The sequence below is a fragment of the Marmota flaviventris genome, chromosome 11, assembly GCF_047511675.1.
Source record: "Marmota flaviventris isolate mMarFla1 chromosome 11, mMarFla1.hap1, whole genome shotgun sequence".
Lineage (NCBI taxonomy): Eukaryota > Metazoa > Chordata > Mammalia > Rodentia > Sciuridae > Marmota > Marmota flaviventris.
In genome coordinates this window covers 60,527,832-60,546,565 of record NC_092508.1, presented here as the reverse complement: position 1 = coordinate 60,546,565, position 18,734 = coordinate 60,527,832, and the positions used below count along the sequence as shown (strand labels likewise).

Genomic DNA, 18,734 nt, shown 5'->3' with positions numbered 1-18,734 from the left:
GTTATTCATTGATGACAGGTTGTTTTTAAAAACAGGTTCATCTTTTATTCTTCTTTGGCTACCTTGATTCTGGATTCTAAGTTCTCATTTGAAGTTAGAATAGAACAGCAGTAAACTGTATGATAATTTGCATTTTGTCGCATTCACTTCCATCTAAAGGAAAACAAGTTCTGTACTAAAAAAAAAAAGGCGGGGGGACAATAGGAACAACTCTTCTACCATATGATGTTTAATAGCTCTGCAGTTATACATGATTTTAAGAGCTGCTATTATCATTATCACAGCAGCAACAGCAGCATTAATACTCCTACTGTTATTGTTGGCTACTATCTGTTGAATACGTAGTAAATAAATTACTTGAAGCACTGTTTAAATGTCTTATGTGAATAAATCCACTTAATAAGTTAATGATGAAAGTAATTTCCCACAATCTTACTTTTCCTTACCTTAATTATCTTTCTCTGCATTTAATATTTCTTCTCTGGTTTACTTTTTCAACTGTCTTTAAGTATTTAGTTATTTTCTTTGGACATTGATTACTGCAAATTGTTCATGGCTAAGCAGTTTCACTTTTACACCTCATTTATTTTTTTAGGGGGAGGTACTTCCCGATCCATCAGATTATAAATCTTCACTCATAGCACTGACTGCTCACAATTGGCTACTTCGTATATCAGCAACTACAGGAAAAATCCTGGAGAAGATCTATCTTGCTTCCTATTGCAAATTCAGGTATTAACTCTTGAGTTTATTACTTAAGATTTTGTTATAAAAATTTGAGAATGTACCCCAGGAAATTTTTAAAGCTGCCTCCCCCACTTTTTCAGTATTTACCGTGATCTTAGTTCTATAAACTTAATTTTTTTCTTCCCTTGTGACCTTTGAAGAGCTGAGGATAGAAACCCTCTATCATTTATCTTTGGTTCCCTAATAAGTAAGTAACTTATACATATCAGTTGACAGATAAACTTTTTTTTTAATAATGTGTCACTCCTCTACAAGTAGTATTTTCTATGTAAAGTGTACTTTATGGAGGTTTTCCTGAAGGCTGATCTGTTTTCAGTTAAATTATTTGCCTAGTACAATCTGAGAATTATTATTTTAACAGTTTTGTAAATTAGATGTAAATTTTTAGAGTGTTTGTGTGTGATTTGTGAAAATACTATTTTTGATACATTTTGTAACTCCTGGGTTTTGTTGTTGTTGTTGGTGGTGGTGGTGGTACCACTGGTGATTAAACCCAGAGGTGCTTTACTATTGAGATACCTATCCATCCCTTTTTATTTTTTATCTTGGGACAGATTCTTACTAAGTTGCTTAGAGCCTTGCTAAATTGCTGAGGCTTGCCTTGAACTTGGAATTCTGCCTCAGCCTCCCAATTTGCTGGGATTACAGGCATATGCAACTGCAGCTGGCTGATTTGTTTGTTTTTAAAAAGATTAATTTGCTTTTATAAATTAGGTAACTAAAAATTTGCTTACTTCTACCTATAATGTTTTGTATAAGGAAACTGACCTACATCATTAAATCTCCACTTCTTAAAAGGTACTTGAGCTGGGACACACCTCAAGAAGTCATTGCAGTCAAGTCTGCTCAGAACAAAAGCTCAGCAGTGGCCCGACAGGTACGCATCAGTAAACAGTCAATAAACCAAGAACTTCTTCCTTAGGAATTTGTCTGAAAAACTGTTATGAAAGAACTAATGATCTTTGATTTCTGAAGCTTGCTATTAAAGTTAGTAGGTAAGTGTTTTTTTTCTAAAGCATGTGATTAATATTTTTCTCTCCTTTTAAAGAATTACCTAAAGTGTAGAAATTTATTTCAAGAATCTTATTTTGGTTCTGTTGGTGACTTAATAGGGAAATGCTATAACAAACATTTAATTGAGCACTTTCTCTTAAATAGACATAGATTCTGCTTTTAGAAGTTTGCTGCTGCTTTATCTCCCAGGGATCTAGGGAGGAAAAAATTATTTTTGTTTCCTCTTGGCAGAGGTTGTGTTCTTTCTCATTTTCTGTGTTTATTTTTATTTTGTGTGTGTGTGTGGTTCTGGAGACTGAACCCTAGACATTGAGCTTGCTAGGCAAGTGCTGTACCTCTGAACTTTACCTCCAGATCCCCCTTTTAAAAGAAATTTATTTTGAGGCAGGGTCTTGTCAAGTTGCCCAGGCTGGCCTTGAATTTTTGAATTTTCTAAGGTGGAGGAGGAGAATCAAGAGGAGGCCTCCTTAGTAACTAGGATTATAGGTGAATATCACTACCCCCAGCTCAAATTTTTTTTTTTTTTTCATATAGATGTTGAACACAGGGACACTTAATCATTGAGCTACATCCCCAACCCTTCCTTATGTTTTATCTTGAAACAGGGTCTTGCTACGTTGCTTAGAGCCTTGCTAAGTTTCTGAGGCTGCCTTTGAACTTGCAATTTTCCTGTCTCAGCTTCCCGAGCCACTGAGATTACAGGCACGTACCACTACACCCAGCCCAGCTCAAGTTTCTAATGTGTCTTTTTAAGAATTTAATTCCTCAAGAGCAAGTACTATGTATTAAGGTTTTTCATTTACCACTGATAATGCCAATTAATGTCTTGTCAGTATTTTTGCATTTCTAGACTTTATCCAGCCAAGAACTCGTAGCTCAAAAGCTCAAAATCAGGATATATAAACTATGCCTTTCCTTTGGTTTTTAGAAACTTGGAAGGAATCTATTTATGTCTTAAAAAATCATAGTTTAAAAGAATGTATTCTTTTTGAAAGGAGGATCTTTAGAGCTTTAAAACATTGCAGTCTTTTTTGTTTTGTTTTCTAACCTGTAGTTATGGCAGTTTTGATTGGTGGTCTTTGTGCTCCATTACTTAGGGTTCTGTTGAAGTAGAGTCAGGCTGTGATGGGGCAGACACGTTTGCCTGTCACAAAAAAACAAGAAATTCCCTTCAAGCCAGTACTGGGGAAGTACAACATTATTTTACATTTCATAATAGAAAGAAATTGACTGGAACCTATTCCTCGAAGTAAAGGGAGTGTTCCTCTTCAAGCTCAAGCTTTTATTTATTGTTGGCATATATATTTTTTTTTTTTCATTTCATACAGGCATGTCAGTGCAACACTATTTTCAGGGATCTAACCATAATAACTATATGAGATTTGATTAGGCTTTTTTGGGGGAAGGTGGGGAACTACTGGGAATCAGACTTGGACCTCATACATGCTAGGGAAGCACTCTACCATTGAGATACCTTCCCAATTCTACTTGATTAGGCTGTTTATTACTAGAACTTCAGTATACAGGATAAATACACAGTATCTTGTTGCTACAGAATGCCACCTGTTCTTTTTACGTTTGTAAGTTTTTGTGTGTGTCTGTGTGCACGTGTGTATCTGAAGAGCCAAAGGTTTAGCTGACATATTTTAAATATGTTTGCCTTCCTCTTCAGTAACTTTTCAGTCTAGATAAATGGATGTTTCAATTCGGAAAACCTCTGTATAATGACATGGATGTTTTCAGAAACAAAGCATTTCTGAAGTACTTTGGAGAGCTGCCTGTAATTTTAGTCTTTTTTTCTAGGCAGGCATTCAGCAACCCATTTTGTTGTACCTTGCAGTGTTCCAAGTTCTACCTTTTTCTCTTATAGGCATTCTAGAGATCAACAAAAGGGTAAGAACTCACTTCTTATTTAATTATAATATTAATTTTTTGACAATAAGATATAATGTCATTTAATTATTTATTAGATGATTTATTTAGTAATGTTCCCCTACTATAAAATGTTCACTGACCTGTTTTCTTTCATATCAAAACATATGAGAACATTTGATTTCAAAAGACAGCCTGATTATCCCTTTATCTTTCTGCATGGTTTTATGCCTCTCAAGTAGGTAGTGAGTTATTAATGAACTACTATTTTATAAAATTATGAAATGAGTAAGGTATGTTTTTCAAAGAAATTTCTTCCAAACTTTGTTAAAATGATCGTTAAGCTGCCAAAAAAAAAAAAAAAAGTATTATTTTAATCGAAAGATGTAGGTCCAAAGTGTGATTGATGGTATGCAAATAAGCTTTATAATCACATGTAAATTTTTTAATTCAATCAGTTTGGGGTTCTGTTGTTTTTTCTTCATTTGTGAAGTTGTTACATGGGAGGAAAAAAGGAACGAGTTATAATTGAGTAATTATAATTGAGTAAAAGAATCAGGATATAGTTCAGTGGTAGAACACATGCCTAAAATATGCAAGGTCTTGGATTAAGTTCCTAACACCAAAAATTTTTTAAATGTTAAAAAACCCACAGAATCAAGTTTTCTACCTTCCTCTGGGTGAATAATTATTTACTGACCTCTTATACTAGACTTTAAGTATCTAAAATCATGAGGACAAGGTCTGGAGGGTCTACTAATAATCACTAGTAAACAAGATAAATGTATTTAAACATTTTATAAAAATAATACTGTAAAATGCATAAACTAAAAGCATTAGTTACTAATTATTGTTTACTTCGTGATAAGTGCTTTTGAGTATTTTATAACATAGTAACATATAATGTGTTTAATTCAGAAATTAAGTAATTATACAGATCCTAAAAGTGGAAGAGCTATGTGGAACTTTTTTACAAATAGACTTTTTCCAAATAGTGTAGATCACAGTGTAAGTCTTAGCAAATGCTGAATAATTGATAAATTCCCATATATCCTGTCAGACCATATGGAATGAAGCTTGAAGTCAACAGTAAGAAAATATAGAAATCATGTAAACACATGAGATTGAATAATACTCTTAAATGAAGAATGGATCATAGAAGAAATGAGAGAAGAAATTAAAAACTTTTTAGAAATAAATGAACAAAGATAGTAGATCCCAAATAAATAAGCTTAGGCTCCATTTCAAAGCCTTAGAAAAGAAAGAAAATAATTCCAAAGTCAGTAAAAGACAGGAAATAATTAAGATGAGAGTCAAAATATACAGGATCAGTGCAACAAAGAGTTGGTTCTTTGAAAAGATAAATAAGATTAATAAACCCCTAGCCAAACTAACCAAGAAAAAGAGAGAATACCCAAATCAACAAAAAGAGATATCACCACAGACCCTTCTGAAATCCAGAGGATTATCAGAACTTATTTTGCAAATTTATACTCTAATAAACTAGAAAATCTAGAAGATATTGACAGATTTCTAGATATATTTGAACTGCCCAAATTGAACCAGGAAGATACAGAAAACCTAAACTAAGACCATTATTAAGTAATGAAATTGAAAACAGTAGTTAAAAGCCTTCCAACAAAGAAAATCCAAGGACCAGATGGATTCTGAGCTGAGTTCTACCAAACCTTGAAGAACTAACACCAGTCTTAAATTATTCCATGAAATTGAAAGGAAGGGAACATTCCCAAATATATTTTATGAAGCCAGTACAACTCTGATACCGAAACCAGACAAAGATACATCAAAAAAGAAATCTACAGACTAATATCCCTGCTGAACATTGATGCAAAATCCTCAATAAAATATTAGTAAATGTATTCAAAAACATATCAAAAAGATGATATGCCGTGATTTTCATTCCATGGATGCAAGGTTGATTCAGTGTATGCAAATCAATAAATGTAATTCACCACTTAAACAGAATTAAGAACAAAAATCACATGATCATCTTGATAGATGCAAAATGACCTTTGATAAAATTGAATACCCTTTTATATTAAAAGCTCAAGAAGCCAGGGATAGAAGGAACTTACCTCAACATGATAAAGGCTATTTATGACAAACACGGGCCAACATCATACTAAATGGAGAAAAACTAAAAGCATTTCCTCTAAAATCAGGAACAGGACAAAGATGCCCACTCTCATCATTTCTGTTCAATATAGTTCTTAAAACACTAGTCAGCAATCAGGCAAAAGAAGGAAATTAAAGGGACACAAATAGGAAAAGAAGAAGTCAGACTGTTTGCTGATGACATGATCCTATATTTAGAAGACACCCCCCCCCCCCCCCGCATCAAAAAAAGAAAAACTCTAACAGAAGACTTTTAGAGCTTATAATGAATTTAGCAAAGTAGCAGGATACAAGATTAACTTCGGAGTAAATCAATAGCATTCCTGTATTCTAACAGTAATTCAGCTGAGGAAGAAATCAGTAAAACCATCCCATTCACAATAATGTCAAACATACAAAAAAAAAAAACCCTTGGGAATTAATCTAAGCAAGAAGATAAAAGATCTCTACAATCAAAATTATAGAACACTGAAGAAAGACATTGAAAATCCATTTTAGAAAATGGAAAGACCTCCTATGATCTTGGATAGGAAGAATTAATATTGTCAAAATGACAGTACTGCCAAAAGTAATATACCAATTCAGTGCAATTCCTATCAAAATACCATTGACATTCTCCACAGAATTAGAAAAAGCAATCCTTAAATATGTTTGGAAGAATAGGAGACCCAGAATATCCAAGTGCTACTGAGCAAGAAAAATGATGCAAGACGTATCACAATAACTGATCTGAAATCCTCAATAAACAATGACAGTAAGGAGGAGGAGAGGACTGTGTATCATAAAGATATAAACTGTAGTAACAAAAACATCATGGTATTGACATCAAAATAGACTTGAAGACTGATGGAATAGAATAGAAGACACAGAGACAAACCCCATATATTTAGAGCCATCTGATACTTGACAAAGGTCTCAAAAATGTGTCTTAGAGAAAAGACAATCTTTTTAACAGGTGGTGCTGGGAAAACTGGACAGCTATATGTATAAAAATGAAATTGGATCCCTATCTCTCACCCTGCACAAAAAGTTAAAAAGGATTAAGAGTTAGACCAGAAACCTTGCAGCTGCTGGAAGAAAACAGAGTCAACACTCCATCATATTGACTTTCCTAAAAGAACACCAAAGCTCAAGAAATAAAAGAAAGAATCAATAAGTGGAATGCCATCATATTAAAAAACTTCTGTACAGCAAAGGAAACAATCACAAGTGTGAAGAGAAAGTCTACAGAATGGGAGAAAATCTTTGACAAAAACTCCTCTGATAAGGTATTAAGATCCAGGATAGGGCTGGGATTGTGGCTAAGTGGTAGAGCACTCACCTGGCATATGCGAGGCCTGGGTTCGATTCTCAGCACCACATAAAAATAAATAAATAAAATAAAAGATATTTAAAAAAAAAAAAAGATCCAGGATATACAAAGAACTCAAAAAACTTAAAACACCAAAAAATAAAAAAATAAAAATAAAAACCCAACCAAAAATGGGCAAATTCGTAATGTTTCCTGTGTTTGTATATGAATACAAAACCGGTATAACTCCATATGATGTACAACCACAAGAATGGGAAGTTATACTCCATGTGTATATAATATGTCAAAATACACTCTACTGTCATGTATATCTAAAAAGAAAAAATAAAAATTTAAAAATAAATAAATGGGCAAGTGAACTAAACAGAAATTTTACAGAAGAAGAAACAATAACTAACAAATATATGAAAAGATGTTTAACATTTTTAGCAATCAGGGAAATGCAGATCAAATTACACTAATATTTCATCTTACTCTTATCAGAATGACAATTATCAGGAACACAAACAATAATAAATGCTGTCAAGGATGTGGGGGAAAGGTCTACTCATACATTGTTGGTGGCACTATGGAAAGCAGTATGGAGATTCCTCAAAAAACTAGGAATAGAACTACAATATAATCCAGCTAACCCACTACTTGCATTTATCCAAAAGAACTAAAATCAGCATGCTATAACAATACAGCCACCTCAGTGTTTATAGCAGCACAATTCACAGTCAAATTGTGAAATCAACCCAGATAACTGTCAGTAGGTGAATGGATTAAGAAAATGTGGTGTGTTTATATAGTGGGGTTTTACTTAGCCATGAAAAAGAATGAAGTTTTGGCATTTGCTGGTAAATGAATGGAAATGGAAAGTGAAATAAGCCAGTCTCAGAAAACTAAGGGTCAAATATTTTCCCTCATATGTGGAAGCTAAAGCACAATGACAGTAAGGAGGAGGAGAGGACCGTGTATCATAAAGATATAGGGAAGACTAGTGGAGTAGAAAGGGAGGAAGGACAAGAAAGGGGAGGAAATGTAGCAACTTAGTGAAAAGCTTTCTAAAAATAAAAAAGGGCTAGAGATGTAACTCAGTGGCAAAGTATCCCTGGGTTGAATCCATAATACTGAGGGAACAAAAGAAAGAAAGAAAAAAAAAAAAACTACTTACGGGCCAGGATCCTGTGTAGTCCTATATATTTAAGCTGTTTGTTAAGATTGTAAATCTTCACTAAGCTTTCTTCAATAGAAATAGACAGGTTTTCATTTTATATCTTGTTGCTCTTTCATTGCTATGAATATTTGGTTATATTGGCTTTTGTTAATTATTTATTAAAATAAGTATAGAATCAAGTTGTTTGCTGTAGCTATATGGAGACTCATGACAGAATCATGCATAGAACTTTGGGGAACAGTCAGTCAAAGCTTTATTCAAGGTTAGGTAGGCTAGATGTCTCTATAGGTGTTTGGTTTTTAATATGTTTGACTTTTGTATGAATAAAAAAATCAAACAATATTAGAAATTAAAGAATAAGATAATAATAATAAACTGGAGGTGGCTGTTTCTCTTATAATTACTTTCCCAAGCTTTTCACCTCTTAATAACTAATAATTTACCTCTTTGTAAAAAACATTGCAGCATAAAGAATTGAGTCCCTGGCAGGATATGCATGGTAAATTCAATATTCATTAGAATTACCTGACCTTACTGTATGCCAATGTCCATAAGGAACAGGATTTGATTAATAGGTATTGACAAAGCTATGAAGCTAAAAATTTTGGTGCATCATTTGGACAGGTATGTGCTCTAGTCTGAGAATCAAATAGCTTACTGTTCACCCCTAATAACACCCTAGCCTAAAGTTACTGAATTGTAATTAAATTTTTAAATTTTATTTTATTTATTTATTTATTTGGGGGCACTTAACCACTGAGACATATCCCTAGCCCTTTTTGTATTTTATTTAGAAACAGGGTCTCTGAGTTGCTTAGAGCTTCGCTAAGTTTCTGAAGCTGGCTTTGAACTTGAGATTCTCCTGCCTCAGCTTCCTGAGCCACTGAGATTACAGGCATGTGCCACCATGCCTGGCTAAATTGTAATTAATTTTTAATGCTAGGCAGCAAGGTTGTAATGATGACCTGAGTATTAAGCAAGAGGATGAACCATGGTGAACACTCAGAAGATTGGCCTTCTGGTCTTTTCTCAGGTGATATCTGCCTTTCCCCTCAGATTTTCGGGAACGTAACAGATGCTACTCTGTCTCATGGAATACTGATTGTGATGTACAGCTCAGGACTGGTCAGACTCTATAGCTTCCAAGCCATCACTGAACAGGTAGAGAAAACTGAAATTTTCTATATTTTACTATCATGAGGTTTGTACTGCAATATGATTTTTTTTTTAAATTAGATGCTTTTAAAATAAAGCACTTCTTATTTTCAACTATATGAAATATAGAATGGAAATGTAGAAAGACAAAGTAATCTATAAAAGTGGGGTGGGAAGATAAATAGAAAGGCTCTTGAATAAAGACATTTTCTCTGTCATATACATGTGAATTTTTTTTTCTCTCCAAACAGCAAATAAATAGGTGCTAAAGCCACCATTTTTTGTTTTGTTTTGTTTTTAGTTCATGCAACAGAAACTTGACTTAGGGTGTGCATGCAGATGGGGTGGGACTACTGGAACTGTAGGAGAGGCTCCTTTTGGCATTCCTTGTAATATTAAAATCACAGGTATGGCTGCTGTATAGTATTTTTTATCTTAATAAGTAGGCATATAAATAATTATTCACTGTAAACATCCAAATGTTTTTAATTATAAACTGATTTTATTTGTATACAGTACATTTCCTTGCTAAGTGAATAAGTATCAGCAAAATTCTGTCATTTACTCATTGAACTAAAAGCCTGGGTATGCTGAACCTTGCTTGGCCTGAGACTTTGAAGTCCCTTTACATTTCAATCTTTGATTTCCTTATCTGAAAGATGATTAGTTGCAGCAAACTTTGTAAAGTACTAAATTATAAGTTTCCTTATAATTTAGTACTTTTCATTTTGTGACATTTATCCATATCTAAGAAAGATGTTTTCCAGGGAAAATATTACTACCCCTCTGAACATAGATGGAACCTAACCTAAATACAGAAAAGAACTTCCCAATATACTTACAGATTGACAAAGCTCAAAAACAAAATTGTACATAATTCTATATAGTAATAATGTTCTTTATTTAACTGTTTAAGTATAACTATTTTTTTAAAAAAATAAATAAACTGTTATAGAAACTCAGCAGTATATGTTAAAAGAAAAACTTTGTGTGACATGCATCTCAGGAATCCAAGAATGGTTTAATGATTGCAAAATGATATAAAAATCACAGGTTAAAAGAGAAAATACACTTTGTTATACCAATATCTTTATTCTTAATTCATTGAGATCCATTCCTTATCACATTGAGTTATATACCTTCTATTTCTAACCAGTAAACATTATATTTTTAAGTGAAACTCCAAAGGTTTTCTAATATAGGCAGAATAAGACAGGATATTTTTCTATTATTATTTACCATTGTATCAATGGATCAAGTAACAAATAAAAGATAGAATTGTGAAAAAGGAAAAAAATATGTTTTTTTTGTAGTAAATGATAAGTTATAAAAATATTGAGAGTTCAACATAGCCAATTAAGTTATCCATGAAGTTCAAAATAAATATTTTAAAAATGACTCAATTCTTAAATTCCTTTGACAAGGTGAATTAGGCAACTTGATGAAAATTCAGCAGTACTTTGTAACCTCAGCAGTACCGCCTATATTCAATACAAATACACTAACAGGAATCTATTAAGAGTTTTAAAACTACAGGCTCCAGTGATAACTAAAATGGGTTATCTTGAAAAGAATTTCCCAAAATGGTATCATTATTCTTGTTTATGTGCAGAGTATAAGTGAGTATCAAAACAAAGAACAAGATGGTAAAGACAAAACACATAGCACCTGAATGATTGTGCTGTAGCTTTGGTCTCTGTTTTTTGAAGGAAGACTGGATTAGAGTCATAATTGTAAATCTGCTACTATTAAAATAGTGAAATTCCTCTGCTAACTGTTAATATGATAGTGAGCCTGTTAACCTCTCTGGGCTTACATTTCTCAACTTTAAAATAGTAATTCTTGAAAACATGAAATCACTTGTCATTGTAGAATGATATAATTCACTGATTTTTACCCATTTGGCAAAGAAGAAGTAGTATGAAGCTAACTGGAAGCTTTGAATGTTTGTTTCATATGGTACAGACTGTAATCCTTGTTTCCCCAAATTTGTTTTTCAGTGTTTTTAAGATCTATCCAATACAATGTTTGTTTTAATTTTAAGTAACTTCTTAGTGCAAAAACAATTCATTATTACTACAGAACACTTAGGAAATAAAATAAGCAAAAGAGAAAATTTAGAATCTTTTTCTCCTCAAAGTTTCCCTGTGCCCCTCCTATCCAGTTCTCTCCTCATCACAGCTCTAAACAATGATTTGCTTTCTTTTGATTTGTTAAATTTATATTTTCTAGAGTTTTGTATAAATGAAATAATATGAGGTACTCTTTTATTTTCCCATTGTCTTTCATTCAGGATATTATTTTTGAGCTTCATCTTATTGCATGTATCTGTAGCTAAACACACTTTTTAAATGTTAATATGAGTAGTAAATAGATTATCTTGTGAAAATAATAAAGTCTCACTCTTTACCTGAAAATATATACTAAACAGATGAAAGATTTAAAAGTTCTAGAAGAAAAGTTGGAGAGTCTTTATCTCAGAATGGTGAATACCTTTCTAAGTAATGACACAAAACCATAAAAGAGATTGATAAATTGATTATAAAATTAAAGTTGTACATTGCAAAAAAACAAAAACATAAACAACATCAGTTAACTGAGAAATCAAGTAACCCAATGGTATGGGGAGGGGTAATTCCTCAGTATATAAAAAGGTCTGTAGATCAGTAAGAACAAGAATGACAACAGTTTAAAAATGAGCAAGGAGGGGACTGGGGTTATGGCTCAGCAGTAGAGCACTCACCTAGCATGTGTGAGGCACTGGGTTCGATCCTCAACACCACATAAAAATAAATAAATAAAATAAAGGTGTTATGTCCAACTACAACTAAAAAAATATTGTAAAAAATGAACAAGGAACATTGTTCAGTAGGAAATATAAATGACTTTCAGAGTAGTACAAAGCTCAAGGTCAGTGATAAGTGCATATTAAAATTATAAGATTCATCTTTTCAGATTCTCAGATATCAAAAAGAACTTTTTGGTATATTGTGGTTGGTGAAGTTTTAGAAAAAGCACTCTCATTTATGGTTGGGACCCTTTATGGAGGACAGTTTGTTACTTTGTCCTTTTTGTCAATATGACCTTCAAAACTTTTACCAAAAATTTAAATGTGGGGCTGGGGATGTGGCTCAAGTGGTAGCGCACTCTCCTGGCACGAGCTGGGTGCTGGGTTCGATCCTCAGCACCACATAAAAAAAAAATAAAATAAAGATGTTGTGTCCACCGAAAACTAAAAAATAAATATTAAAAAATTCTCTCCCTCCCTCTCCACCCCCCTCTCTCAAAAAAAAAAAATTAAATGTGTTTACTCCTTGAGCCTAGCAGTTCCCCTTCTAGGAATTTACCCTAGATATATTCACATGTGTAGAAAATGATAAATGTACAGTTATAACATTGTTTCTAATAGCAAAATATTAGAAACAATTTTATGTTGGTAAATGATAGTAATAATATTTCACTATATGACCATATCATTAATTTAATTGTTAAATTGTTTAAAAAGAAAGAATAATTCTTTTTGTATTGTCATAGAAAAATTTCCAGCATAGTAAGTGAATAAAATAGGTATAAAACCATGTATATTTATTTGTATATTTATACTCCTGTTAAAGGTACATATACAATCAGGCTTTTAGATTTGCCTGAAATATCTGATACATAGTCATTATCTCTGGGGAGATATAGGTGAAGGAAGAACTTAGTTTTCATGAAATAGTTTCTGGTGTTTATAAAACACAGTATTTATATTACCTATGTCAAAAAGGAGTTCTTTGTGCATATCCCATAAGGTATTAAAGAACTTTTATATGCCACTTAATGGATGAACTGCAATATATTTAATCAATTTGCTACTTTAGCATTTAGGTTGTTTCTAATTTTCTGTGTTTATAAATAGTACAAGAATAACATAACTATATACTACAACTATTAATGAGCCTTGCCTGAATCAGTGTCATTGTAAGTTACAGAAAGTCGGTTTTAAAAATTACATTATTTCTTCAACCTTTAGTAACCAGCATTTTTCTATAAGTAAAAACTTCAACTCATCAACTTAAGGATAAACTATAATTCCTTTAAAAAGGCAAGGTAAATATTTATTCCTTCCTTTTACTAATATTTCAAACAAGGAGTTGACTGATAATTACTTTCAGTGGTGACAAAATTATATAAATACAATAAGATTCATGAATTTTTACTTACTAAGTATTTATAGTTTTTATCATTATTCTTAATAATACTCAAATTGTCCTGAATTTGGCCAATAAGAGCTCTTTCTTTTTTTTTTTTCTTTTTTTCCTTTTAGGTACTAGGGATTGAACCCAGGAACACTTTATCTCTGAGTTACATCCTAGCCCTTTTTACTTTTTATTTTGAGATAGGGCCTCCCTAAGTTTCCCAGGCTGGCCTTGAATTTGTGACTCTCCTCAGCCTCCTAAGAAGAGCCACCACACCCAGCTTTAAGAACATATCCCAGTAGTCTTGGAGAATTTCTTGTTTCTGGAATAATGATATGTCCCAGGCTTACTTTTTTACTCTATTTGTCCTAGATCTCACAAGGAGCCATTTTACTAGAGAATATCAATAGAGGCTCTCAGTTTCCTAGGGTTGCTATGACACCACAAACTGAGTAACAAATAGAAATGTATTCTCTCTCAGTCCAGAGGCTAGAAATCCAAAATCAGGGTACTACCAGCCCTCTGCTGAAGGCTCTGGGAAAGAACCCTTTCTTGCCTCTTCTAGCTTCTTGTGGTTGCTCACAATCCTTGGTGTTCCTTGGCCTGTGGCAGCATAACTCCAATCTCTGCCTCTCTTCATGCAAGCTTCGTGTGTTCAGATCTCTCTCTTCTTATGAGAGCACCAGTCATTGAATTTAGGGGCTGACTTATCCTGTATGTCCTCATCTTTACTTGATTATATCTGCACAGACCCTATAACCAAATAAAGTCATATTCACAGGTACAAGGAGTCAAGACTTCAGCATTTATTTTGGGGGGACACAGTTCACCCGACAACAAAGACCAAGACCTAGTTGTATTTATACATATTTTTAGACCCTTTCAATAAACACCTGGGAAATACATTAGTTCATTTTTGTATTTCCTAATTTAATCATTCTTTTTTGTTTAATATATGTATTTCTTTTAACTCACACTGATTTTTTTTTTTTCCCCAGTGCTGAGGATCCAAGCCAGGGTCTTGCATATGCTAGGCATTCTTCTAACTCTGACCCTCATCCCCTGCCCCACAATGAACTTCTTGATTTTAAATAAAAATTTATCCTATAATATATGATTGTCACTTAAAATAGCAGTACCAATGTTACTATGAAAAACTAAATCATGGAATGTAGGTTAAGATTTCTCTGTAGTTCCTTTGTCCTTAGTATATATAGACCAATCAATGTACATACAGAGTAATGTGTGCAGTGGTAATTTGAAATCATTTTTCTGTGTGATTAGGGTACCAATTTAATTAAGTTCATTTGTTTCAGTTTATTTTCAATTTTTGAGTTTGCTTTTTTCCTTTTGATTTTATTCTTGAAGTTACGAAATATATATATATATATATATATTTTTGAAAGGTCAAAACTATGTGAAAAGATATACTCTGAGAAATTTTGCTTCCAACCTTTGCCCTTCCATCCTTTTGTTATTTCCCTCTCTGTATCTCACATCTGTCCTCAAAAATAACCATTATTTTTAGTTTATGGTTTATTCTTCCATTGTTGTTTCTTTTTGCAAAATTAAGCGAATATATAGATATATATTTTAAATAGTGCCTTCTTATACCAAATATGACAGTACTGTTTTGTACCTTATATTTTTACTTAAAACATATCTATGTTTTAAATTTTTTAAGATGAACATTTTTTTGGTAATTATCTGTACATTAAAAGTATAGAAAATTCTGTCCTATTGGAGTCCTTTTTTAATAAACAAAACAACTAAAAACAACTATGTTAAAACTCTCCTTTTAAATATTGTTGGACCTTACACTGACTGACAGTATTCTAATTAACCATAATTGTTACTTTCTTTGTAATGACTGTCTTTCCACAGTCTAGCCAGAAGGAGTTTGTTTTGCTGGCTTTCCTATTCTTTTCACACTACCCGCTGCCATCCTTGTAATATCCTTGCTTTCTAACAGGATGGTTTGGATGCATCCAAAAATTTTCTCACCATAAGGAGTAAAACAGTTACTCTCTGGGAACTTTTAGGCCTTTTAGTTGAGAATAGTATTACAGGTCAAAATTTGAGCTCTTGGAAGATTAGCAGGTCCCATCAGAGTTATGCTGTTTCTGAGCCAAATTTAGCAACTGTTGAGAAAAAGTATTTCTTCTAAATATGTCTGTTTGCATTGTTTTTTTATTTTTAATTTCTGTTTTACATTCTCTATAACCTAATAAATTTTAATCCCAAATTAAAACTCTTAGAGTTTCCTGTTTATAATTCTTTTCTTCATCCATTATTGTTTGGTAACCACTAAATTATTACATGGTATTTATATTTCTTTCATAATTTACCAACTCTTGTCCTGTGACCATTTTTACATTGGGGTTGTTATATTTTTCTTATTACTTGAAAAAAACTCTATTAAAGATATCACCTTTTCCGTAAAGGTTGATACCTGCTTCTTCCTTTCTCCTCAGTATTGTCAGTTTGAAACACTTCTCATTGTTTTTATCCTATGAATAGCTGTAAGTAGTAAATAATCCTTATGAAGAAGCCTGAAAGAGTACACACTTCTGTATAAAATGTGTGACTCTTACATGAATGGTCTTCCTAAGACAAGCCCCTATATAATAGTAGTGGCTTCACAAACCAAAAATTAAATTTTCAACTTAGAGGGATTGATGAAGAGTCAGTCATAGATTAGCCATCTGCCCAAAAAAACCATGTAGTGTTTCCCATAGGTTGCCTAAAAGCAGTTCTGATCCTCTAAAGCTGCAATACCTTCCACACTACTAAAATTGTAATCATAAAGGAAGACTAAAAAACACCAACAGAAATTTCTTTTGTGATATCAGTCTCCAGGAGAAACTGACTGGATATATCTGCACCAGGTTAAAGCTAACTTCTATGATGATAATACTAGCAGTAGTGGCTATCCTTAATAAAGCCTCCATTGTGGCAGGCCGTATCCTCAGTGGTTGCATTCGTTATGAGTAATGTCATCTCTACATTGCAAATCTTATGCAAGACAGATCTTGAAAAGTTACTGCATATACTCCTAGGATATGGAAGAGCTCTCCCTCATATTTAAAGGAATTATTAGAGCTAATTACCTGGTAGGATTGTTGTGGGAGTTAGAAATAGTAGCTAACTCAGAGTCTTACACATAGCAGAAGCTCAATAAATGGCAACTACTTTTATTAAGTACAGTTTATCCTTTTTTCTTTTTCTTAACATAATAAGCACCTTCATCTCTTATTTCTCTTAATTTCTGCTTACAGGCCACACATACCCCAAAAGCAGATGTCTATAAAGTTAATTCATAGACTGTTTGTTTCCTAACTTTTTCATTTCTTAGCAATAAACCTTCTTCCTGATTGCATTTTATTTCATTTGATAGAGTAATTTTTCATTAATGGAAACTCACAAATGATGCATGCAAAGAAATGTTAAATTCAATTAATAAATGGTCCAAGGCCACAGGAAGCAGGGATGCTGGTAAATTCCTTTTGTTCATCTCTACAGACTCACCACCACTGCTCTTTGAGGTGTCATCCCTGGAGAATGCTTTTCAGATTGGAGGCCATCCTTGGCACTACATCATCACACCCAATAAGAAGAAACAGAAAGGAGTTTTCCATATTTGTGCCCTAAAAGATAATTCATTGGTAATCATTAGTGATCGGACTTCTTAGTAGTAAATTTATATCAGAAATTCTTTATTCTCTACCTCCTAATAGCTCTACATTCCTAAGAATTACTTTGTTTTAATAATTTGTGGGAGTATAGAGAATATAGCAAATAACTTGTGTGTATTACCCAGAATCTAAAAATATAACATTTGGAAATTCTTAAGGTATCAAGAATCTTTTTTTCTTACCAGCGTCCTAGCAAGGGACCCAAAGCATCTCTCATGTTCCACAACGGGAAACACTGATAAAATATGTTCAGACTGCCTCTAAAATTGCTGTGGAATATATTATTGTTCTATTTCTATGTGATTTGTTGCTGTTTGCCTTCCTTGGCAGAATCAGATGGAATTCTGGAGATCACAGTATTGGCATTAAAACACTGAATTCTAAAGGATATTAAGTATGAATATATGGCAGAGTAGGAAGAAATGATATATGGCAAAACAATAGAAATTTCTACCTCTTGGATTCATTTTTCTTCATTTTCTTTTAAAACATGATTAGGCATTGATTTGCTATTTGATAAACATTTATCCAGAGCCTACAATGTGCCAGACATGACTGGGAATACATTTACTTCCCTCAGTTTGCCTGTACTCTCAAAAGAAAGTATATATGTGTGTGTGTATATATATATATATATGAATGATGTGGTGTGATCAGTACAGTGATTGAGGTAAGTATAAAAGTCCACAAAAGATGGAGATTTCCATTTTTGTTTTACATTTCTGTTTAGTTTATTTATGGACCCTCTTGATATATCAGATGAGCTTGTTTTTTTTTTTTTTGAGGTAGGCTCAGCTTATTCTACCCTTGTCTCTTCCAGGACCTTGTACAGTCACTCTTGACACCAATGACTCACAGGTTACCTTTCACTATATTTAAAATAAGCACATTTGTGTTAGCGTTGTTCCCTTCGATTTTCTCATTTATTTATCACAATGGGCTTCTATTTGGCCCAGCCCAATGACATCCTCTTTTATAAAGCACCTTCTAGGGACCGTTTCCTGCCATGACAAATCTTCATTTGATTGTTTACCTCCTAGCCAGGATATCCTTCAGACACTGGGACCTGTCCCTTCTTTTTCATTTAACTTTTATATCCAGTGAAACCCTGCATAATTCACATTCTGGACATTTAGCACATCTTCTTCTTATATAAGAACAGATAATATATGTCTGATATGTGTGTGTGTGTATACATATACACACACATATATATACATGTATGTGTTTGTTTATATATTTGTGTGTATACATATATTAATGGTGGCCTTCAACATTTATGCCAAGCATCCCTCATCCCTATCACATACTCTCATACTGTAATACCAGTTTTATTAATCTTTGCTGGGCAGTTTTATTGCTGTGACATTACCTTTATGATTCATATGCATATTACCTTCCTTTCAGTCAGAAGAGTGGATAATCCCAAAACACATTAAGTAGCCAAAGAAGATTATAGAAAATGT

At 32.9% G+C, this 18,734-nt stretch overlaps 1 protein-coding gene across 9 annotated transcripts in view; it reads left to right on the top strand.

Annotated features, from left to right (window-relative positions):
* Dcaf17 (DDB1 and CUL4 associated factor 17) overlaps positions 1–18,734 on the top strand; it is a 75,038-nt gene that overhangs the window by 9,182 nt on the left and 47,122 nt on the right. For 8 of the 9 annotated variants that reach the window (XR_011709107.1, XM_071619086.1, XM_071619082.1 and 5 more), the window contains 6 exons: positions 596–732; positions 1,546–1,624; positions 3,565–3,654; positions 9,297–9,401; positions 9,697–9,802; positions 17,096–17,238. Coding sequence is in view for 8 of the 9 variants with exons in the window: in XM_071619086.1 (XP_071475187.1) it covers positions 596–732; positions 1,546–1,624; positions 3,565–3,654; positions 9,297–9,401; positions 9,697–9,802; positions 17,096–17,238 (660 nt within the window). In the remaining variant the exon portion in view is untranslated. The remainder of the gene's footprint in view (positions 1–595; positions 733–1,545; positions 1,625–3,564; positions 3,655–9,296; positions 9,402–9,696; positions 9,803–17,095; positions 17,239–18,734) is intronic. The other variant, XM_071619087.1, reaches the window with a different exon arrangement.